General features: G+C 40.2%; 1 protein-coding gene across 3 annotated transcripts in view; it reads left to right on the top strand.

Moving 5' to 3' along the window:
- The first annotated feature begins 14,153 nt into the window (after positions 1-14,153).
- IBTK (inhibitor of Bruton tyrosine kinase) overlaps positions 14,154-25,507 on the top strand; it is a 57,926-nt gene continuing 46,572 nt past the window's right edge. For all 3 annotated transcript variants that reach the window (XM_062608266.1, XM_062608267.1, XM_062608265.1), the window contains exons 1-2: positions 14,154-14,374; positions 23,186-23,838. In XM_062608266.1, the coding sequence (XP_062464250.1) occupies positions 23,515-23,838 (324 nt within the window). In that variant the 5' untranslated portion in view covers positions 14,154-14,374; positions 23,186-23,514. The remainder of the gene's footprint in view (positions 14,375-23,185; positions 23,839-25,507) is intronic.

The raw sequence follows: 25,507 nt of genomic DNA, 5'->3' as shown, positions 1-25,507 counted from the left end.
CTCTGGTCTTCTAAATCTCTTTGAAAAACCCAAATAAACCCCAGCTGCATGGGGCTGGCTGATTGAACATTGCTTGCTTTATTTTTTATATTTGCTCTGGATGGTGTGTGATTATTTTTAAACAGTGTTGACTGCTGTAGAAAATGAGCCAGTGTAAGCAGGGAAGGTAAACATATGCTGAAAAACTCTCACAAAAGGCTAGGGCTGGCATTTTATTTAACCAAGATGTGTATGAGACAGACAATGCTGTAAAGTCATGAAAGTCTCAGCTAATGTGACACTCTGCAGATGTTTTTGTTGGGAGCAGAAACTCCATAGAAATGCTTTCATCTGATTAAACAATTACTTATGTTGCAGGCTGAGAAGTAGAACGTTTTCCCCATCAGATAGGACGAGGTAATTCCCAGCTTTTATAGTTGCCATTTACACTGGTAGAGATACAGAACTCAAAAGCTGAAACAATCATGCCAAATCTCTTTTGGCTTTCTCAGAAACATGTTAACTCTTTTCATTATTTCTTCCTCAGTTAAGGCTTTTGTTAATTTTCTTCAGTTAAATTGTTAATAGGCTAAGGAATAATCCATCAGCATGTGAATTCAGATTTCAATTCTGTGTGAAGATGAATTCCTTCATTCAGAAAAAAAAACCCAAATCCGCTTTAGCAAATGCTAACCTTGTTGTGGTTCCAGGCATTTAATTTATTCATTGTAAGTAACTAAATTCTCAAGCCTGGGCACTTGTTAGGACTTCTAATTCTTTTTTGGTTACAGAGATATTCTTGTCCGAAATACTCAGTCAGTGCCCCTAGAAGATAAATTTATACTGTTTGCAAACTCCTGACAAGTAGTATAGCACTACTTAAAAGTAAAGTATCAAGATATTGCCCTTGGGAATAGGGACAAAAAAAATGAATTAGCATTTCTTGTTGTTGCCTGAATCTCACTATTCAGTCTACAAGGCAAAAAAAAAAAAAAGAAGAAAAGGATATAGAGGGTATACATATACTTATTACATCTCCTGTCTTGCCTTGCCCAATGTAGTCTTAAAGAAGGTTTATTCCTTGTTCAGGTAATGTCTTTAGTAGTAAAACCTGAATGGGAAGAATGTATCCCACAATTACTTTTTAATGGCAGCTACATCTTGGAGAAAGAAAATAAAAGAAGTACTGTAATTATTTAATCTAGAAATAAAGATAATTTGTAGAAAACAATACCGAGTGTGTGAAAACATCAGATGTTGTGGTTCAGAATAAAAGAGCTAAATATATCTAGGCATGTGATAATTGTGTATAGCAGCGGTCTTGAGGTGGATGGGGAAGAGAGCTAGTTTTTCATTCCATTAATTAAAAATATTGCCTTAAAGCTTGGAGTAAATTTGAGCAAATCATCATTTCTTTGTTTAAATTATGGTTGCTACGGGCTGAAACTTTTTTAAGCAGAGAAGTCAAGTGAATTTTGAGAGGAGTATTTTTAGTTTGTTAAGCCTACAATTGACTCTATCTCAGTGGTTGCCTTGTTTACCTGCAGTAATAAAACATTTCTGGTTTTGGAAAATAAACCTAATATTGCCATATTGAGACAATCAGGCTTGTTTATATTTTTGCATTAGTACAAAACTACTTTCTCATAGATCTATGCCGCCCCTGTGTAAATGAGCATGGGACCATATGTATACCTCTGCCTGATGTGGAACAGAATAGATCTGTAACAGAAAGCCTTTGCATGTGCCTATCTTAGACTGTCACCACAGCCACTACACAGGTTCTTTTTTTTACTACTAACCATTTCCTCACTGGCAGTGACATTTTCTTATCTGAAACTGGTCCTGATAGAATCATAGAATCAACTAGGTTGGAAAAGACCTCTAAGATCATCAAGTCCAACCATTACTCCAGGACTTCCAAGTCCATCACTAAAGCATGTCACTGAGGGCCTCATCTTCACGGTTTTTGAACACTTCCAGGGACAGTGATTCCACCATTGCCCTGGGCAACCTGAGCATTTCTCCAGCCTCAGATAAGGCTCCTATTACAGCTACGATAGACTTAATTATAGAAAGGGAGTAACTGCTGGGTTAGAACTGATTTAAAATTGCAGAAGCTACTTGACTAAATTTCAATGCTGATTCTACAAACAACTCCGTATGTTACATTTCTGATCCTAGCTGAGTCCTGTGAAGTGAGCTGCATTCCAAACTGGGCACTATCTCTACAGGGACAGAAAGAAGATCAGCCCTGTTCTAGCATTCATATTAATTAAAATATTTCTTCTTGCCTGTGATTCAGTGTAAGAGTAACAAACATAGATCCTAGAGATAATGCAGTGCAAAACCAAAATCTGTCCTGCTTTGCTCCTTTGGAAGGCACTGATTTCCATTCAAGCAAAATTAGTACTGAGCTCTTTTGACCTATTCCTGTCCCTTAATAATTTCTCCCTTCCATTTCTGGACTTTTCTGATAGCCTGACAGCGTTACAGATTAACTCATCTGAATCAGTTTATGTTACTGCAAGTCTTTCTCACAGGATAGCTCCAAAACAGATTTTGAACAAGCTGAGAGTTACAACCTTGTGCAAAAATTATTCTTTCTTTCTTTCTTTCATTTTTATCTAAATCCTTCACAAATAGTATTGGGATTTATGTGTTTATCTTACTTTATAGAATTAAAATGTTGATATCATAGATCTAAAGGGAAACAAAGAAGTATTCCAAGGCAAAATGGCTTGTGAAGGGGTCGTAGCTGGAGTACTTTCAGTCATCCCCATTTGCTTAGCTGCGTGTAGAAAGTCTGACTAGCATTGATGTATATGATTATATTATAAGCTGTATGTATAATACTAGGTACAACCATTATAAATACCTACTGCTGCATGATTTTAGTATGCATATTGCTACGAAAGACCAATTAGACATGTTACAGAGTCACAGACCTGAACTTTTTCCAGCAGCTGTAGTCTTATGGGGAGGCTGTCATGTTCCCAGGAGGCAACAGACAGCAAAGGAACTCTCCTCTCTCCTCACGCAAGCAGCACAGGCAGCTTATGGTAGCCTGGCTTCCTTATTCAGAAGCATTAATCTTTCCAGTACTCCTCTTGCAGCATGAGAAAGGCAGTGGGAGTATTCTCTCTTGCATTGAGAGAAGAAATTACCTCCCTACCAGTTTTTCCAGTGCATGAGGCAGATGCCTAGTGTTTCAGCTATATTGCTGTGCTTTCTGTCCATAAGTAAATACTGGTGAGTGCCATCTGAGCATGCCATAGAATGAATCGCTGCTGTTTGTCAGAGTGACTGAGCACTCTGTGCTCAGTATGACATTGGTTCATATGCTTTCAGAAAAAACTCCTGAAAAAAAATTTATGGACTTTCTTTCATGACATACCTACATTTTGGGATCTGAGAAAAGCAATCCTAGATGAAGTGTCTAAGTTCATTGCAGATGTTTTTTTCTGCTTCCTTGACTGATGGGAGAATAATAGTTTTGTTTATCTTCTGCTGTCCTAGGCAGCTGGTAATTCCTATTCTCTTTTTCTCTCTAGATTTGTTTTCTGCAGGGCAGATTGGAACCACAGACCTAATTGTCTCCTACTTTATATCCCTTGCAGCCAGCTACAGGTGTGTGTATAAGTGTCACCTTACCAATATGGCAATGCTTTAAAGAGACAAAAATTAGAAGGCACAAGGAGTACAAGCAATATAAAGAGCAAGACAGGAGATAATCAACTCCCAGGGAGAGAGAGAAACTATGTTTAAGTCTCGTACCATCTGGACATGACTTTTTGTGAGTGCTTATGAGTTTAAAATATCTGTAGGTGCTGAAGCATCTCAAGGTTCAGCGGCATATGCCACTTTTATGCGAGGAGCAGCTGAGTCCCAGATCAGAGACTTACTAGCTGTTAAAGGGAGATACCCCTTAAGAGGCTGGAGCACACAGATCAAGCTCCTTACTTTTCAGAAGCTGCCTCTATGAAAGAAGTTTTCTGTTATTTTCTTCCCCTCTGGCCTGTCCTTTGCATAAACCTGTGCCAGCTTTGATGTTTGGCTGTATGTGAGGACAGGAGAAATGTGGTTGTGCAAGGATATTGCCTGTACTGGTAAAAATATAGAGCTCTTTGTTGGAAGGAGTTGAGAAAAAGCTGGCTGTAATCTGCTCAGGCTGAAAAAGGCTGAATACAAAGCTTTAAGTCTTATAAAAGCAGGCTGCACAAAGAAAAGGACCCTCAGGAAGGCTTGTAACAGCAATGTCCTATCAAGTAACCAGTGAATCATCACACTGACACCATGATATAATTAAACCCCATTTATTTGGATTGGTTTATTACAAAAATCATGTATTGTGTCTCATCATTTTCACAGCTGTGCAACACCAGTCACTCAAAAATTCCTTAATGGGTCTCTAATCTTGGAATACCACCTCTGAGTGTCTTCTGCCTCAGCCTTGTTTTCACGTGCTTCAGTGGAAGGACAGCATAATGGCACTGAGAATAAAATGTGCCTGCACTGCTAAGAACATAATAAAGGTTTTGTTGTGCTGCCATATAGCTGAGCCAAGACCTAAGACAATGCTGAGGTGAGACACTGCTGCAAACTCTTTACTGAGGCAACTAAAAGGTAGACAAAAATAATTTCTCACGGGTCAGCTCATTAAGGATGCTACTGAAGTACAGGCAGAAACAGGCTCCCAAGTTACTTTTTCCTTTCCTTTTCTTTTTTTTTTTGGGACCTGAACCAAATTTGCTTAATGAGCTTTGGCATGAAAAATGATCTTTCTTTCTTTCTTCCTACTATTGTCTATAAGAATAGAGCTGAGGGAGCAAGGTAGAGTACCTGGCAAACAAATGAGTATGTTCAGAGAGAAATGACCATTAGCAGGGAATTGAAAGTGGCAAAATAGCTCTTCCTATATTCCCCAGCACCTACCCCAAGATAAAGCAAATGTCAGGGCACAGTGAGGTTGGGAGGCCAAGTGGCAGGGTCTCCCCTAGGGCAGGCAAGGTTTTGTAGCCACGCATGTCACTGGCTCAGCCAGCAAGCAGGGCAGGCCCCTGGGGTTTTCTTAACTATGCCATTGGTGGATGAAATAATACCCAGCTTTTACAGTTGAGAGTTGCCTCCAGTCGTTCTTTTTTTTTAAACAGACAATTTCATACATTAGTTTTTCTTACCTAATCTTTTTCTGTACTACTTTGCAGGACAAGGAGTCGTACTCTTGGTAGTCCCTATTACATTTACGCTGTCATTATGTCATTTAGTGATTCTGAAGCATTTTATGATTTACCTGGAAGATGTTACATATCTCTGCTGAAACATCAATTTATGGCCTGGACAGTATTACACTAGTATTCTAGTGTTGGAAGGGTTCTGTGAGCTGTGTAACAGACTGTGGATAGTCTGCAATGCCTTCTTTGTTGGCAAAGCTGGCCCACAAAATTCTTGCCTCTCCATCATACCCTCTGCCCTAGTAAAATCATTCCTGTGTCTGTGCTGCAGTTTGGTCAATTGTGCTCAAGCAGGTTTGTGAGGCTCTGCTGAAAACAAGATCTGGTCTGGTTTAGGTTAAAAAGAGGAGTATTTTTGAAATCTGCACCACTTCAGGGTGTAGTGTAGATCTAACTATGTGGGTCTACAAAATCTTCCCTGACTTGAGCAAATACTTACTGGCTTGGTAAAAACTTAATCCAATTCTGTACGTAATCTGCCCTCACAGGTTTATCCTGTTTAAGGAAGATTTTAAAAAGCACCAAGCTGATAAGACTTTTTTAAGAAGTAGCAGCTTCGTATTCTGGAAGCAATTTACTGCTGACCAAACTCTTCAGCAGTGACAGCTAGGGAAGATGAATGCATGGTAAAAAAAAAGGACTTTTAGAAATTAAGAATAATGAACGTCTTTGCATTTTTAACATATTTCTGAATTTCAAATACTACAGGTTTTCATTTTTTGAAGAACTGAACATTCACTGAATTGCCACTTACAGGTTCTGAGAACAAATCCTTTTATTTCCCTTCCAAACAACGCCAAATTAAACAGTCTTATGTTTGCTCAAAGCAGCATCGGCATCACAGCAGTCTCACTGTTACTCAGTCAGCACTTCAGGTCAGTCTCCCTATTCTGCTAGCCTGCCTGAGCCTGGAAAGGGTCCCACTGCCTGCAGGTACCATGGCAGGAGATGAGCAATATTTAGCACAAGGATAGCTGTTCGGGTAACCACCAGACCAAACAAATGCAGGAGCGTGTGGACACATTCTGCGTCAGAAGAACTGCAGATGACGAAGGGAGGATTTCAGTTTTCAAGGTCTAGAAATAGGGTTGCAAATTTGCTGTAGTCCCAGTCAGATAGCTGGATGGAGTCATCCTTCTCCACACAATACCTTCAGGCTATTGGGGGACTTCTGAATTTCTTCTCTATTGGGAAAAGAAGGGGGAAGAATGGCCCAGCTTACAGGTTCTTTTCTTTTTCTCCTGGCTGTTGGTTATTAGCTGTCTTTCACGTGAGAAGGAATAGGCATTTCTAAACTGAGTGAGGAAAGCATATATTCCCAGACAAGAGGACTTTGGCAAAACTAGGGAAGAACTATTGTTTTCCTCTGGACAAATTAAATAGGAATCTCACACTCCACCTTCCCTCCCTAATTTTGATTTTCTAATATATGAATGAGCTTGTGATTAGATGAAATAAATTCACTCTGTCTCTAAAAGGCACTGTAACTATTTAAAACACCTAAATACAAAATGAACTCATTTACTTGCAATAGTCTGAAAAGATTTTTCCATGGTTCTACTTCAGGAAACTATACCATATTAGCTATAAACTTTAGTTTCTCCAGATGTATTTTCCCCTCACCTTTTAAGAACAAGGCTTTCCAAAATGCTATTAACAAAGGTATCTTGCCGGCTTTTTTAATTAGGTTTTCCTGACTGCCTTTGCAAAGGGGATCAAATGTGTCTCTACAGTGCCATCTAGTGGCAAAATTTGTACGAGGCCCTTGAGCGAGCAGCAGCAGCTGAGCTAGGCATCCAGCCAGCCACTTTCTTTTACACACTGATTAGTGACCGATGCTCAGATTTGTACTTTTTTGGGAGGCCTCCCTGCAGGCGACTTGAAGCAATTTCCAATCCAGGTGAGAGAATATCACTAGCAGTTTGCAGAGGAGATGAGGAAACCACCCATCTTGCTGTGGGAGAAGAAATCCATGCTTCTAGTTCAGTTGCTAAAACAGATTTGCCCTTTGCACACCTAAAAATATTGCCTGTGTAATGAAATCATGAAGGAAGGTTGGCATCTTACAAGAAAGAAGTGTTCTTTAAGCTAGCCTGACACAGAAAGTCAAACTACATGAGAAAACTACATGAGCATAAGGACTATGAATTTGTACTATGTGAGGCAGTGGTATACTGAGTGCAGAAGAATTTTGTCTCTGTTAGAAGAGGCAATGGGAAGTAGTCAACCAGTGGGATATTTTTAAAAAGACAGGGGAAAAAGATATTTATTTATTTATTTATTTATCTGTTTTCCAAATAACTTCACTTTACTTATATATGTGTTACTGTGCTCTGGTGGGCTCACCACGTTGCAGAAATGCAGCCTACCAGTCATGAAGATATGGATCATCATCTTGTTTGTCATCTGGCAGCATGAGATGTATCCTCTCATTCAGAAGGGGAGAGAGGAGCATACCTATAAACAGCACATGTGGTTGACCAGCAGCACTGAAGAGTTTAGAATGAATGTAAATATAGGAGCTAGCTTGATTCTTCAGGGAAAACTTCTATGAAAATAAGATACAACTATGAATGCAGTGAGATAGATACCCTAAAACTGTATTCTTTGGGCTCCCTTTTTTGGAGGTGTTAGTCTCAGGCCCTAGAATCAGGTCATTGAAGTTCCTGTCCATTTTGGAAAGAAAGCAGGAGAGAGCAGAGTGGGTTTTGTACTACTGATGTTCAATCCATGCTGTCTCACAGGCATTTATGATCTTTTGCCCTACTGTTCTATTAAAACCCCCTTCTCTGCCTGCAGACTTACACTGGGAGTTTACACTGCAGCAACTAGTGCTGGTAGAGGAGACAGAAGCCCACTTCAGTCTTCATACTTGGAAGAAAAAAAAATAAATCATCAGAAACAATTACATCAAACTGGGGATAATTTTATCAAACTTACAAGTTAGCAGAGTATGAAACTCATCAAGCATCGTATGTTCTTTGTGAAACCAAAACAAGCCACACAAATGATCATTTCCATCACAACTGCTAATCAACTGCTATATCTAACTGTATTTTCAAGAAGCTTTGATAGCATATGAAGATATAATTTTACATAATGGAAAAATGCTCATAAATCTTCAGTATCCTTAGAGGTTATGACCACGGCTCTATGCTGATAGGTCATAGAAAAATGGTTATTATGCCCATTAGAATGGCAGTTCACAGACAGGCTGTTCCTTGGCTTTTGCTATTAGAATCCTCAGCAGAAACTCAGACAGATGTATCAAAGTTGCTAGAATTAACTAGCAACTATTAATAACTAGTTGAAAGCTATTAATCACAAATCCCTAAAGCTTTTCTTTTTTAAAAAATATTCTATACATTTCCTGATATATTATGTCTGCAATACAGTGTATATACGTGTGATCTTTTTAAAGTGGTAAGCTTTAATGATAGCTGGGAATTACTTGAGAGAGAAAAGGATCCTTTTTAGCTTTTAAGGGTTCCCCCTCTCCCCTAATTTGGCATGTCTTTGTTTTGAAAACTATATAAAAACTACTCTACTCATGCCTTTTATTGTTTCTCTTGCATCTTCATTTGTAATTTCATCTTGAAACTAAACCAAGGCAGACTACCAATTTTTAAGTACTGATATTTCAGTACTTAAACATCCAGTATTTTAACATTTCTTACACAGCCTTTCATTCATAGGTTTCAACACACTTTTCATAGCCCTATTCCCCCCTGTTTTGCAGGGCAGTCGATGGTCAGAAACATCTTCATACAAGGGACAATTTAAAGCAGGTAAGTTAAATTCCTGTTTTCAGCATTCCTAGTAGAGGAGCTTACTCTAGTTCTGCATGGAGACAGACCACACAGGGCGCGAGGAATGACGAATATTCTCCCTGCTGCCTGAGCAGTATTCGGTGAGCCACTGGCATAGCTAAGATTAGCCCAAGACAACTACCTTGAGTCCTAAGTCTGCACTTGATAAGATCTGCATGTAAAGAAAACAGCAGTGCTAGAGTTCTTCCTGCAGAACTGCTCTGCTAAGCCTCCTTGTTCCTAACCAAACACTGTTGTGGTCGTCTGAGTGTGAGAAGTTTTTCGACTGTAGATGGCACTACAAGTTAAATGCAAAGATGCGTCTACCAGCTGTGCAGCTTTTATTCTCCTCAGTTTTATTTTTTTATTTCCCAAACACTCAGAGAACACCTAGAAGTAAAGTAAGGCCAGAGGAGGCCTGTCTGGAGGTGATGAAAGTGGAATGGCATGTACCATGCTGTCTTTGCCAACACACTATTTAATGCAGGGCTATCCCATTTTTGGAACTGACACCACCACAACAGTCGTGAGTCGCTGCAGAAATGGGCAGGAGTGGTGATTCCAGTTGCTCCTGGATCATGCAGCTGGAGCAAGACAATTCAGGCGTCACTTCAGCTGGGCCATGACCCCATGTGCGGACAGCACGCTGGTAGACTCAGAGAAACAGGCTGTGTCCCATTGTGCCCACTGCTGTGAAGGGCATCCTGACCCTCAGCACTTTGCACTGCACGCAGCTGGTAGGTGGGCGCCCTCTGCCACCCAGACTGAGTGCAGCAGGACCAACTGGCAGCAGCAACTCTAAAGCCAGTGTATCTGGTGCTCAGTGCAGAGAGATCAGATGCCTTGTTCAGGGGTAGCATGATATAGCACAAATATGTTGATCATGATCTTGCCGCTCCTGTGTCTGACTGCCACAAGCCCAGCAGTATTATCTGCAATGGCTATGGAGTCTGAGATGTGGACTGGAAAGTCCTTATGAGCCCAAGAGAATGTCCTTGATTCTCATGTCTTTCCATCCATCCTCTCCCCACCATAGGAGGCCGATGCTCTGAGGTAGTCTGCAACTTTGCTCCTTCTATTTAGGAAGATCAGGGTGGAAGATGTGCAGGACAGACAGGCCAAAAAATTAGTTTTCTTGCTGCACATATACAACAAACTTCCCAAAGAATAGGAAAACACTTTGTTTAGAATTGTACTCTTCTGCCAAATATTTCACATTGCAACAGATAACATCCACTTCACATGTACTGCAGTTTCTGCTTGTAATGAAGATTATATTCCAGTCACTGAAAGTATCTGTCCTTTTATCATTTTCCACAAATGATTGTATTTCACTACCTAGGGTATACAGAACAATTTTTATATACATTGTGCCCTTTACCACAGGTTTTGAATTTTTTATTTTTTTTTTAAATATGGCAATTCTGTACAAATGTGGGACAATGTGTTCTCATCACATATGACCTTGTATCACTGGTGACAATCCATCCTTTTTAGGTGTCTGAACTATTAAGTACCAGAAAATATACCTTGGCCTCCCAAGTTCTAAAAAGACAAGTCAAAATTTTATGAGTTAAAGAAGAGACATCAAAGTGACACTACATGGCTACATGGAAGCATTCCCCATCTTTTCAACCTAAATGATTCCATGAAGAACCGGCTTTGCTGCAGCCATGGTTTATTGAGTGAAAGCCCCTGGGTATTCACTGCATGTCCATTTCCTACTTTACCTTCACAGGAGAACTCTCCAGTAGATTGAGCAGACTTCACGGAGTCCACATATTTCATCATCCTCCTTTCCATGCTACTGGATCCTCAAGATTCTCCACACTTCTCTCACACAGTATTGGTATATGGAATTTAGTAACTCTACCTCTCTGAGTAAGAGGATAGACTTTCTTAAAGCCAGATGTACATATTTTTAATAAATTTGGAGCTACTTTACTGGTATAAAAGTTTCCTTTGAATGGTTGGCTGATAAATAAATAGTAGCCTGTTTTTTTGCAAGCCTACCCTGCTAAGATGCATTACACTGAATCTTCCTCCATTAGTTCTGTAATACAAACTTCCTAGTGTTTCATAATCTTTTTTTCAAGTTCATAAAAGAGAAAGATCATAAGGAACTTATTTAGTATCAGCAGAACGTAAGCCTGAGCTGATTAATTTTTTCTTCAGCAGCAAGTACTACTGCCGGTAAGTTATTACTCAAGGCTCCAGAGGACACTGGTAATAATTAGGGCAGCTAATGCACATAAATAGAATGTGGAGGGGGAAATCTGTCACTCAACACTCAGTATACATGAAAAAGAAAAAATTAATTCTTTTTTGTTTAGATATATGCACTGAACTTTTTGATTCCTGGCTGATAAAAGTAATTACTATCATTTTTCAACAATCAGAATCAATTTCAGAAATCTGTTATGAGGAGATTGTTACAGTGATAGCATAAAGTACAAAGTACATTTTTTCCTTACTGTTGCTTCATCTTCTCCTCTAATTCTTCCATTAGCCTAAGGCTGGTGCAGCAGACAAAGCATAGAGCTTTACCTCAATATTTCGGCAGACTACTCTGGATGGACAGAAAGGATCCATAGGTCATCAGAAAGCTGCCTAATGGGGTAATGTCCTTCCTATAGCCTAGATTTATCTCCCCTAACTTTAAATGGCTACACACATCTGGAGCACAGTCAATCTATGACTCTTCAACAGTCAGTGAACTGAGATGCATACTAAGTCAAAAAATACACTCTGCCAGCTAATTAAGACTCTCAAAATTGATGTTCCTCCTCAAATTCTGAAGATGCTATATTGGTTTTCTTTTTAAGTGCTTCTCTTCCAGTTTTTTTTTGAGTCAGAGACACATTTTTTGCCTATAATTACATGTTTATTTGTGATAATTCAAACCTTTTCATCAGAGACTGAAAAAAACATATATATGAGCAATTCTTAACTGTCAGGCACATACTGTATGCTTCAGGAACTCATAAATCTGGCTGTTGTACTACACAATTGAAAAAGACTCTTCAGTGACTTGTTACTGGCTTCTCATCACCATTGCTTGCAACTTCTTCTGAAAGGCTTAAAATAGTGTATTTTTATGCAAACAATGTCATTTTCCATCAGTAAAAAAACAAACAACAAACCTGAACAACAAAACAAACCCAATAATTTAAAGCAGATGCTCAAGTTGACATGCTTGAGCTGTTTTTTTTTTTATGTTACCTTATCACCTCATCTCTGCAAATCAAACTATATTTCCCTGCTTCTGTGAATGATATTCATTATTTTGCTGCTTTTGAACAGGCAGCATAAGATTGCATGAGTTTCTATTACTGACCTATGTGCTGGAGACAATTAGAAAAGCCTGAACAATAAACAACAGAAGAAGTATTAAGTACCCTATTTTTCCATGAAAATAGCGAAAATCCTGCAGAGGAGATCAAAACTTTTGCATAGAAACTCATTGCTAGAGCCTTTGGTTATTCTGTCAAGGCTTTTACTGACCCGTACTCCATCAGGTCCTATTCATGACCGGGTATTATTTTCCAGCTTTCCTGTGGCCCTTGCTGCAGTTTTCCATTCTTTATAGTATTATTTTGCATGAAAGACCCGAAGGGCAGTCAGCTTCTTAGAAAATATTTTTTCTCATACAGAATCTATTCATGTTGTCCTGGGCCTTGTTCTGCTTTAAGCCTCTTGCTGTTTATCTCTCCAAAGGATTCCTGTCCCAGCTATTCACTTGAATGCATTACAACAAAGCACTGTTTATGACTGGCTTCTGCTGTATTTGGGCCTCCTTATCTCCCCAGATGGTCATTACTGTTCTTAGGCCAGCTGGAAGCATACTTGGAGCAAGGCCAACTCTGAGGTAAGTTTATGACTGAAGAAAGAAGCTATCACTAGGAAAATAATGCAGAGACAAATTTCACATAGCACGCAGGGTTAGTTACAATGGTGAATGAGTGCTGGCAAACCGAACATTTATACAGTAAAATACAGAAAACAGATTGCATAATTCACATTAACTGGATCTGATGGCATGGGTGAAAATACTTGAGATCCACCTATATAAACTTCTACTCAATCTTATCCGTATTGATTTGCTGCTGAAGAACACACGTAACCTTTTTCCACTTCAAACATTTTGTGGTTTAAAAAATAGCTAGGCTATTTGAAAATCTTCTAATGCTTGCACCATGTGGGATAAAACTGTGGGTTTAAAAAAACACAGAATCTGGCCATTGGCATTAACTCTTTCATTAATGTCTTTCCGTGTTTTAGAAAAAATAACATGTCTTTTTTCTTTTACTCTGTGCGCTATGCTAGGTACTGCTTTGTACATTATGTTGGGTACTGCTTTTTTTGGTTCCCAGCTACCCACCCTAAGCCACCCCACCCTAATTCTCTTCCAGATTTAATCTGTAATCTATAGCATTTATTACATCATCCAAGACATTAATTAAAAAGCAGAAATTAACTGAGCCCTCACGGAGTTTACTTGAAACACACATTAAGTGCACCATAGGTAATTATTTTACAAGAGCATTTTTTTTTTCAAATCTTTGTGCACATGTGAAGTTTCCTTATGAGATTGCACCGTTTGCGTTAAAGCCCTCACGAAAATCAAGCCGCATCTTATCAATCGGGCCACCTGCTTTGTCAGAGAGAGAAATCACATTATTTCAAAGCAGTCTGCCTCAACGCAACCTTCTCGATACTGCCTCTCATCGGTCTATAGAGACCTGCAGGCGGATGATTCGTTTGCTTTCGAGTCCTGCTGGAAAGGCGTGGCCTGGCCAGAAACCCATCCCCCTCTTTCAGAGCTGGCCACGCCGCTTCTCTCCTGAAGGCTGACAGACAAAGGCACTGGAAACACCTCAGCCCCCTCCCCTCCACCGACTCTCTCCCCACTTCAGCCAGCCCCCTCCTCACCCCACCAACAGCCACCTCCTCTCTCCCCTTGCAGACCCCGGCACTGCCCTTCAAGACAGGCCCCGCCCACCAGACCTGCCCCTTCGACCCAGGCCCAGCCTATCAATCAACCCGGGATCAGCCACGAGGGGCGGAGTTGAGGTGGTAGTCTCAGCCAATGGACTTGCGAGGTGCGGCAAAGCCGCTACCAATCGGCGGTTTGCTTCTTTGAGGGTGCGGTGTTTGCTGTGCCTGCTCTCGGCTGTGAGGTGCTGGCACCGGCTGTCGTTGCCGCCGTTGTCACCGTCACCGCCGCCTGAGGTGTCGCGGTAGCCGCAGCAGCCTGGCCCTGCCTTTGTCCCGGTGTCACTGAGGATGAGCCCCCGCGCAGCTCAGCGCGCGTCCCGCCCTGCCCGCCCGAGTCCATTCATCTAGCGACTGGTGAGGGGCGGGCCGCGACCTGCTGATGTGTCCGGAGAGGGAGCAGGGCTGGGGGGCGTGTGTCAGTATCATGGTTGGCACTGCCGGCTGGGACGGGACAGTACTGCGGCGGTGGGGTACTGTAGCAGAGGGGAGAGCCCCGGGCAGGAGAGCCAGCCGGCCACGTATGATGATGGGAGGGGACCGGCTTCGAGGCGGAAGAAAAGTGGCTTGGCCGCCTGTTCTGATAAGTCTCTTCTGACCCTCGTCACTTCCCGGCTACGTGGACATGTGTAGTAGTAGTCAAAACGGCTACCTTCCCCCCTGCCTGCTCATGGCCTGTGGCTGGTTCTTTGAAACGCTTCAGACCTTCTCCCTGTTGACACTGGCAGCGGCCCTTGCCAGATTTCCTTAGCTGGAGATTCCCGGCAAGCCTGTCGTGTTCTGACTTTGTGGGTGATACTCGTCTGTGGCTTTTGGTAGCAGCTCTCAGTGTTGCTGTCTAAGCAGCGTAAGCACTAGAGAGCTGAAATCTGGTAGTTAGCTTAAAAGGATATTTCTGTGCAGTCTTTTGGGGGGCCAGCCACCAGACCTCTGAAATCCAGACCTTTTGTTGGTGACATGGTCAGTGCAATTGTCAGCCTTCATGGAAATTCACCGCACTTTGTGGTTTATAAAAAATAATCATCAACCAGCAACATCTGATGTGGATATTCATTAGTAATATTGTACCAGAAGTTCACAATTAATTCAAAAAAGTCAGCTTTTCCTAAGAGTTGATGTATATACTAGATATAGTTTAAGTGTGGTGAAATCCTAGAATAGATCTGTGGTTCATTGCTCTTGGCTTATCTCATGTTATCTGTTTTAATAAAAATTGTTATTGTGGAAATGCCCTCGCTATAATTTTGTCTATACCACTTTCTGTATGTTTTATTTCATTTTACAGTTATTAAATGTGAGTAGTTGTGCCTATTTCTAGGTATGCCAAGTACAGTATTTCAGTGTGTTTATTTCATACTGTTTATGTATTATGATTCCTAACTAATAAATGTGCTATGACGTGTTGCAGCTGAATTTAGGTACCAGTGGTATTTTGGTGGTTTTTTTGACAGGCGAGTCTGCCTTTAATTGGCAGTGCTTGTTAGTACTGTTAGGGGCAAATGGATCAGAGTTACTGGATCACTGAACGCCTCATCCCAGTAAGGATTATGCCATTGTCTCTGAATGCGGAAGTTGTAGAAACAGTGGAGAGAACCTCTAAAGGTCACCTGTGCCAGGGGTGTACTTGTGCCAAGTGGTGGCACGGAGGCCCAGGCCCTGTAAATGAAGCAGCTTGTATCTGCCATGGCCCAGGGGACATAGCAGGCATGTGGAACTTGGGAGTTTTTAAAGGCAGGTTGGTTTTCCTCTATAGCTTTACTTCCAGGCAGGTCATATTCACTTAAAACTTCAACAAGTTGCTTGTTGTCTAACCCATTTTGAGAGCCTCACTAGCATTCAATTTATCATTTGAAAGTTCTTCCTGACATACAAACTTAACCTCTTATGACAGTTGAACAAATGACTACTTATCCCGCTGTCAGGGGTAAAATGGACAAGATTTGGACAGGGCTTTGGGTGACATGGTCTAGTGTGAGGTGTCCCTGCCCATGGTAGGTGGGGGGTTGTAACTAGATAATTGTAAGGTCCTTTCTAACCCTAATCATTCTATGAGACTCTGTAACAGCTGTCTTATTCAAACACACTGTGTTGGCTGTAGAAACCACAGCTGAAGGAGAAATTTTTTTCAGCATGTACTCACAGGTTGTTTTGGAAACCTAGTAATTCTAGTTTCTATTTCTAAAGTTTTTTTCTAATGTACTTCTTTTAAACCTTGGTATCTCAACTAGAGGCAGCACTCTACCTGATGTGTTTGTGTATTGAGAACAGCAGAACCCTTACTTTCTGTGCCTTGTGTTGCAGTGCTTCTGTAAAAGAAAAAAAAGAATTAGCTATTTAAAAGACTCTGTGTGGGAATTTCTGACTGCCAAAATGCTCTAACCTGCTACATAGCTTGCTCTTACCCTTTTTGCATTGTATATTTAGTCACTTCTCCTCCCCCCCTCCCCCAATATATTGTGTATTCAAATAATATTGTTAAAGGGGCTGAAAAGGCTAGATTTATGCCCAGACTTAAACTAATGTGCAGGGAATTTCTGAACAGGTTAACCTATCTGTGGATAACTAATCTTCTGAAGAGAAATCAGTAGTCTAACTGTTCTGTGCTGCTTGTAGCTGAAAGCTGTATATTTATCTAGGAATTCATGTGCATTTCCTTGAGGATATGTTGCTTAGTGCCAATGCTACTTATATTACTACCCAGCTTAGATTTGCTAGTCACTTTTGTCAGACTCTAAACTACTACTTTAATATGTACTAGTAAAAGTTGCCTTGAGGTAAGACTCCAGTCAACAGAAAATCCTAGAAAACAGCAATATGATAGCAAATTCCCATGTCTTTTATTTCTATAAGTTTTAGATTTTTAAATTATTTTTTTTTTTGTTAGCTTACTAATCAAGTACTCTGCATGTTGCCTCCATAAGTTTGTTTTGAATACAGATATTTTCAGGATTTTCATGCTGTTATGGTTACAGGTCTTTTGTGATGTTATGAAACGTGTGAATGGACCAACTTGGAGAATATTATTAATTATGAGCATGCTTGTTTAAAAAACAACCCCCCCTTCCACTCCACCCTGGAAGTCTTTGAGATCTCACTTTACCCTTATAAGGATGGACTCTCTATTTAGCAACTTACTATCAAAAGGAAGAGCAAATGAATTTTGCACCTTTTGGAAAGCTATGTTATTTACCCTGTTATTGGTTTTTTGGTTTTTGTTTTTCTTTTTTCTTTTTTTTTTTTTTTTTAAAGGAGGAGTATTAGGGTTGACCAGGGAAACTCTAGGCTTCTTTTATGTGGAAAATAGAAACCATTATTTAGTTCCATTTTTAGGAGAGCCAAATACTAGGTAGTTTTTCACCAAGTGCATCCCAGGTGCAACTGGTGTTTAGCAAAAAATCAGTATCACATAAAAAAAAATCCAATAGAAAACCAGTGAAAGGAATGAGGTTATGCCAATTTAAAGATCAAGTAAGGTCTTGATAAATGCATTCTTAGTAAAGCAGCCTAGAGCTGGGTTTCAAGGCCATGACACTAATTTGACAATTAGTATTTTAATGCAGAGGACTTGGAAGATGCAAAACCAGCGATCTGTCTTCAAGTGGCACTGAGCTCTAACTAGCTGAATGTCTTGTTTTCTTTCACTTTGACACAAGACCATTGTCTCTATTAGGATGAAAACAACTACAACAGCAGCTGCTATCCACTGCCTTGGAACTGGTATCCACATCCGTATTAAACAGATTTTGCTAGATCCAATAGTGAGTAGAGGCTTTCATCAGGAAGAATTTGTAAGACCACAGATAAGAATTCTAGTATCACGTGTGCATCCCAGTCTGAATGCCAGAAATGTATATTGAAACTGCCAACCTTGTCATAGGGGTTGGTTGCTATCAACCCTTTTTCTCATAGCACTCTTGTATCTTTGAGCCAAAAGCATACAACCTCTGTGGAAATAAATTTTAGAAAAAAAGAAAATTGTGAATGTGTTGATGGGAGAATGTGATCCCACAGATGTGGAAATGAGCAGTCTAGTATCTGCCTTTACCCAGTAGCTTGTGATGTCTCTGTGCTGAACATCAGTGTTCTGTTCATCGCAAATATTTGTGCTCAGTATGCTCTGCCTTCACTGGGTTTGTCTTCTGAAAGACATTAATGAAGAAACAAATACTTAGTAGAAGGTTCTAAAGCTGCCTTGGTTTCATCATCTTCTGGGCTTAATTTTTGTGAGAATTCATATTACCAGAAAACGATTATATATATATTTATCTATTCTGGGAATCATCTTGGATAACAAAATAGGTAAGCACTAACCCACCAGAAGCCCCATGTAAGCAGCTTTGATATGCAGATATTTCTGGAACTCCACAGTGGGAAACATCTGCCAACTCGGTTCATTTTTCCCAGTGACTGAACAGAATCTTGAGGTTTCACATCTGCCTTTTGCTGTTTGCAGAAGCTGAAATCTACTACCATAATTATCCTTAGTCCTTAAGGTATTTGTTAGCTTAGTCATATGGATGTGCAGCTTTGATTTTAGACTTCTTACAAACAAGTGCCAAATATTTGCCTATTTGTAGTGACTTCTTGAAAGAAACAGATTTTTGAGACAGTTGCAGTAGGTAAAGGGGTGCTTTTTCAGCTTCAGGAGTTCTGCCTCCGTAAGGTCAGATGACACATCTGACACTCTCCTTCTTGTATGTCTGACTGCTGTGGTGCAGTGATGCTTTGCCTTTCTGAGGACCTCAGACTCCTGAACTCAGTTTCAGGAGGCAAAATACCACACACGCTTTCTTGCTATTTTGGAATTCCTTCCAAGTTGGTTGTAGTCTTTTAAACTTTCCTGAGCTGTGAACTTGTATAATAAGTAGCTCATGTCTCTAAGAGAAAATTCAGAAATCTGCTTGCTGCTGAAATAAAACATCTGTAGGATACTCTGAATACTGCTCCCATTCCTCATTTTTTGGTGACTTTTTTCTATAACGAATATGTTAATTAGGAATCAGTTTTTAGTAAGACCTTGAATTCCAAATGATGCCTGTTGTATCATACAAATATTTAAAAGATGATATTTAGCTATATATATGTCTTTTAATAATTACAGCATTAGGAAGACACTGGTATTATAACATGAATAGGATTAGTGCTGAGAAGCCTGCAGAAATACCTAATACCTGCAAATAAAAACAGATACTCAGATGGGTGCCATATTCTGGACATTTAAATTCAATGTGTGAAAAATGCTGGTGCTGTTCCTACTTTGTGCTTATTTTGGGTGCTGATTTGCAGCTGGAACTCCATATAGTAGTAAGCATTTGGACAGCACAGAGGTTTTCACCCAGACATGAGCATCAATTCACAAATTTAAAATTTCAAGGTTTCATTTAAAGACCTCCTTTGTATTTAAAAAATAGTCAGATCTGATTATTAACCTTTTTCAGATGTTGTAATAACATGATAGTGGGTGTTACTGGCATGCCAGTGTTTATTATGGAGGGGTGAAATCTTGATCTATAGCCTTCTGTCTCGAAACTCAAGGTATATGTATCAATGTACTAATATAGCTTCTAGTGTTGTAATCTTTATATTAAAGAGGGCTCGGTTAGAATGACCTGTAAATAAATAATTCAGCAGAGCCATATTTCACATAGTTGCAGTAAATGTCATCATAATGGAGTGAGTATGAGTTATGCAAGGTTATATTTCTGTCTAGTACCAGACTTTTTATTCTTTTAATGTGTAGTTTGTTGTTCACGGTATTTTATTGTTTAGACTAGAGCTCAGGTGTTTTGAAGAGGTTTTTCTCTGGCCTTTCTGTTCCTTTTTTGGAATGTCGCAAGGTTTTTTTGGAACCAGGCTTTGCTTTTTTGTGAATTGTTTTCTCGTACAATTCCGTGTCTTGAGTAGGTGTGTATCTGCACCAGGGAAGGTATAGCATGAGGCATGGCAGGGCTGCTTCCTGGGGTGGCAGTGCCATTTCATACCAGTTTATCTAACAAATGAGTCTATTTTATGGTTCCCCTGAAGAACTTTTCTTTGTCCTTTTTGTTTTTACTTTTCTTTCTTTGTAGCACTAATAGCAATGTCTTAATGATGAATTGTATTTAAGATTTGCTTTATAAGGCATATGTAAAATTAATACTTCTTCCACAGCGTAATTTTATTGCCTAGTGGCATATTGCTGAAACATGACAAATTAGTTTGAGGATAATGGCACTTCTGATGCTTTTCCGATAGCTGTCCACATATTTTTTTTTATTTTTTTTTTTAAATCATTGCTATTTAGAAGGGTGTTTGATGCACTGGTAAACTAAGTCTGCTGATACTTTTAGTCTGTCCCACTTTGATTCCTTGGAGCAGCAAGTCAGGCTGTGTTCTTGAAACTAGAGCTTTGTTTCAAGCTTGCGATGGTGATTCGCTTTACGTTATAGTCTGAGGCTTTAAAGGTGAAAGGAGAAGCATCCACACAGGTGTATATTACACTTCTTGTGTTGCTGCAGGAGTTTTTATGTTGGTTGTAAAATGTCAGTTTTGATTTGAAATATTTCTGAATGTTTCACCTGGTGAGGAATGAGGGACTAAGTTGTAGTGAATAAAAAATACTTTTTTCTTCCCCCTTTGCTCCCTGGGCTTCATTTGCCTGCTTTTCATTTGCCTGTTTGAAATTGCTTTGAAGGTATATACCAAAAAGCTTCTGATCTGCACATTCTGATTCCAGGTATTTTAATTCCTTCTGAGTGAGGTAAAAAAAGATTTTCTCATAGAATCATGGAACAGTTAGAGTTGGAAAGGACCTTAAAATCATCAAGTTCCAATCTCCCCCCCGCCATGGATAAGGACACCTTGCACTAAACGATGTCACCCAAGGCTCTGTACAAACTGGCCTTGAACACCGCCAGGGATGGAGCATTCACAGCTTCCTTGGGCAACCCATTCCAGTGCCTCACCACCCTCACAGTAAAGAACTTCTTCCTTATATCTAATCTAAACTTCCCCTGTTTAAGTTTTAACCCATTACCCCTTGTCCTGTCACTACAGTCCCTAATGAAGAGTCCCTCCAAAGAGTGCCTCCCCAGCATCCCTATAGCCCCCCTTCAGATACTGGAAAACTGCCATGAAGTCTCCACGCAGCCTTCTCTTCTCCAAGCTGAAAAGCCCTATCTTTCTCAGCCTGTCTTCATAAGGGAGGTGCTCCAGCCCCCCAGTCATCCTCATGGCCCTCCTCTGGACTTGTTCCAACAGTTCCGTGTCCTTCTTATGTTGAGGACACCCGGACCTCATGCAATAGTCCAAGTGTGGTCTCACGAGAGCATTGTAGAGGGGCAGGATCACCTCCTTCGACCTGCTGGTCACGCTCCTTTTGATGCAGCCCAGGATTTGGTTGGCTTTCTGGGCTGTGAGCACACACCGAAGCCACCTCATGTTCATTTTCTCATCAACCAACACCCCCAAGTCCTTCTGTGCAAGGATGCTATGAATCTCTTCTCTGCCCAACCTTTAGCTATGCCTGGGATTGCTCTGATCCAGGTGTAGGACCTTGCACTTGTCATGGTTAAACTTAATAAGTTTGGCATCAGCCCACCTTGCAAGCATGTCAAGGTCCCTCTGGATGGCATTCCTTTCCTTCAGCGTGTCAACCGAACCACACAGCTTGGTGTCATGAGGTGTTTAAACACTCTTAGATTAGAAATGGTTGGGTTGTTTTTTTTTTTTTCATGAAAGTTTAGATTCTGTTAGTAGTATTTGCTCTAAACAGATTGCTTTCAACTTGGTGGTCATCTTGATAATTTGTGAAACAGGAGAAGGACTGGTATTTCTATTTTCTTTTCCAAACAAAGTAATCTGTCCCTGACAGTTGTTTGTAGGTAGAGATATTAACAAAATGCTGTTATACCCTTAGTGCCTGAAAATCAAGGGAAGGTAAGCTTGACAGGCTTTTTTTAAAGGGGTGGGGACCAAGGAGTGGAGTATGCATATATACAGTTTTGTTGTGTCCTCCCTCTCCTCCCAAGGTTTTGTTAGCATTTTTTAGTTTTATTTATTCAGCTTTCATGGTGGCATTGTCTAGCTTCTTTTGGAATATTTTACTCGCAGATAAAACAACTTTAAATTACAGTTTGCATAGCAAGCAAAAACATCAAGGAGGGTTGACATACGACTGAATAGTATTTCACTCACTTTTGCAGCTTGTACTTGAAAGATTGAAGTGTGATGTTTTTTGGGACCAAGTAGCAGTTGACATTAAGTTAGGCAGTGAATCAGTGATGTATATAGTTCACTTTTTCTGTTTTAGATGGGTTTATCTGTGATTTTTATACTGCTCTCTGCACTTTGCGTGCTGTAACCCTTTTAAGTATAACTGCACACGTTTAACAGGCTAGATGACTGCATCTGTCAGGCCTTCTTTAGAGAAAGATGGATATGCTATAGGTAAGTATGCACAGATAAGCAGAAATGCTGTATGCCCCAAACTGTGAATGTATTTTAATGTAGGAGAATTTATATCTTTTCTGCCCTTCTCCTTCTTCCTCCCTTACCCCTTCCAACTTCAGCCTTTGCTTCTTCCCACCTGTTTGAGGAGCTTTAGACATTAGTCCTTCACGAGTGCTGGCAGCCTGAATTTATGTCTCCTGAAGTTGCTTTGCTTCATTCTGTTGCTATCCTTCCTGTCACCATTGCTCTGAGAGTGGTGGAGAGGAGCCTTCGTGGTGATTCTATAGAAGAGACTTAGTAGGGAGATGGGTAGTCATTCAGGCCAGGGAAGAGAAATCAGGGAGCAATCGTTTTTTGCAGTGGCTAAGGGAAACTGTGATGGGCTCTCCCTCTTTCTGCGTGTGACAAAGCTTCTGATTGATAGCCAAGGATTTGTTGGTGGGTGATTTTTGGATTATGATTTTGAATACAGTTCACGTGTATGCTTGAAGATTTATGTAAAAGGAAGGGAGGAGGTTCCTGCCCTTGGAGCCTGGGGTGGGGAATGGTCTTTTAAACTGTCTGAATGCCTGAGTATAAGCTTAGATGGTGCAGGGTAGGTCAGTTAACCCTTGCCACATTTCTGGTTTGATAGGCATTTAAATTACGTATCAAATACAGGGGAATTTGTACTATATAATATAAAATGCAGGGAATTTTTTTTTTTTAATTAATCTGTGCTATTTTTCTCTCTTCCAGGTCTCCCTTGCAATTATGGAGTGTTAGAAGAATTAAGGTAGTGTGGAGGGGGAATCCCCCTCTGCACACTTGAGGTAGTTGGAATTTTCTATGGACAAGAATATTTGTTATATAAGATGGTGAAATAAGACTTCTAAAAATATATATTTATAAATATTTATTTGGATCAAGTGCCAAACATAGCAGTACAAATATTTCTAATGGCAGCTCAATAAACTGGATTTGCATCCTTGGAATTACAAAATTTTTTAAGGCACTGTGTTGTGTACTGAATTGAGTGCCTTGATAAACTTAAGGGCTGTTCCCCTTAAGGAGAGGAGTAGGTGAAAATGAATTCTCTCATGCCAGAGTGCACTTCAAAATGTCGATCTCTACAGCATGCTTTGGATGTTATTTCTGTAGTAACCAGAGGAAGCGAAGGCCAGATCAAAGCCTTTCTCTCTTCTTACTGCTACAATGCTGCAACTCTGAAGGATGCCTTTGGTAGAAACGCTCTACATCTTGCTTCGTCATGTGGCAAAAAAGGCGTGCTAGACTGGTTGGCTGAGGCCAAAGGAGTAGATCTCTCAGTGAAAGACAAAGAGTCTGGATGGACAGCTTTGCACAGAAGTATATTTTATGGATACATTGATTGTGTTTTGTCGTTACTGAAGGTGAGTGATTTGCAGCTGTAATTTCCCTCATCTACAATTTTTAGATATGTATTGCTTATGTAAAAGGGGGGTTTTAAACTTGACTGGAAGTCTCTTGAGTGTTGTCTTACTGCTGTGTTTAGATCACAGTGTATTGATTTACTTCAACATTAACTCTGTCTTTGTAAAAGATGTCTGCCATTGCCCATGAGAAATCAGTAGTGACTAAGGATTGCTGATTAATTGTGGGCTTCCTTGAAGACTGTTTTATGTAGACGATATTATGGTCAGGATCTGAAAAGCAGAGAGTGATCAGACTAAAGATGCTATAAAAATAGACTCTTCAGTAATTATACCAGTTAGTGTTTTTAGAGAACATGAAATAATGCAAGCTTAAATGGAGTTAGAAATGAATCTAACTTTTGAGTGAGAAGCACTTTAAGATACGAAACATTTCATTAAGCAAATCTCCATTTCATTCATATTTTAATGAGGGCTTTTGCTTAGTGCCTCTCATTCCTTTCTTGCAATTGCTGTTTCTTCCCTACTACTTAACAAGCTATATATATTTTTGATTGCTTTTCCTTCTGTTCCTCCTGTCCCAAGTACAGCAAAGGGAAGATTTATATATGGCTGAGATGTCCAGGGTCCTTTTAATCATGTGAGAAAACAAAATATTTGTGGTTTAGGGTTACTTAAAAGCTGACCTTTTAAGGCAGATAATTTTCTATTTTGAGTTCAGCCTTTTTACAGTCATGGCAGTGACTAGCCATTTGTAAACAAAGCTCTCTGCTTTCAACAGGATTTTAAGCAAAATTGTTGTGGATTCAGGTTTTTGTTGTTTTTTTTTTTAGGTCTGGTAACTGTTAAGTATGTATTTAATGTGCTGTACCCTTACATAGTGAGGAAGTTTTCATTAAACTTGACAAAAGTATGTGTTTGTACAGGAATTGTTCAGAATTCTGTTCTCTAGAAAACTGGAAACTCTGTATGTGAGGTCTGAAAAAGTAATCAGTCCCCTAATGTGTGTATATCTGTATTTTTGATAGTTGCTTACAGGAGGCCTGTACAGCTTTCCCAGGTATATTTTTCTTTTCTCAGTGCATAAATGAATGACATTTTTCTGATAGCTCTGCTGATATTCTTCTAAGGAGCAGAATGACACTCATGAAGAGTGATCTGCCTCTCAGTTCCTTAACTGAAGTCTCCCTCCTGTACTATGTTATTGTCAGATGCCTCAGTCATTATTTTCATGGTCTTTTGCTGTACTTGTTTCTTTATGTCCATGTCTGTCTTGTTATGGGGAGTCCAGACCTGAATCCAGCACTCCAGCTGCAGCTTGCCAGTGCTGAGTAATGCTGTAGTGTGATGAGTACCTTCTGGCAACACTCACATGTGGCCCTGGATGCTTTCACCCTTCTTAGCTGTGAGGACGCGTTGCTGGCTTGTGGTCAACTGGTTGTCCACCAGGAGTCCCAACTGCTATTCTGCCAAGCTGCTTTCTAGCCAGTTGGCCTCAACTGTATTGGTATGATGGGTTGTTCCTCCCCAGGGCCAGTGTTTGCCTTTCCCATTGTCAAAATAATGAGATTCCTCTCAGCCCATTGCTCCAGCCTGTCAGGGACCCTGTGAATAGCATCACAACCCTCTGGCTTATCAGCCACTCCTTTTGGTCTTGTATCATCATCAG

The sequence above is a fragment of the Pezoporus occidentalis genome, unplaced genomic scaffold (genome assembly GCF_034315485.1).
Source record: "Pezoporus occidentalis ecotype Australia unplaced genomic scaffold, CSIRO_AGI_Poc_V1 ctg13, whole genome shotgun sequence".
In the NCBI taxonomy this organism is placed as follows: Eukaryota; Metazoa; Chordata; class Aves; order Psittaciformes; family Psittacidae; genus Pezoporus; species Pezoporus occidentalis.
Note: the sequence above shows the minus strand (reverse complement) of the source record. Positions and strands in the feature narration are given on the sequence as shown.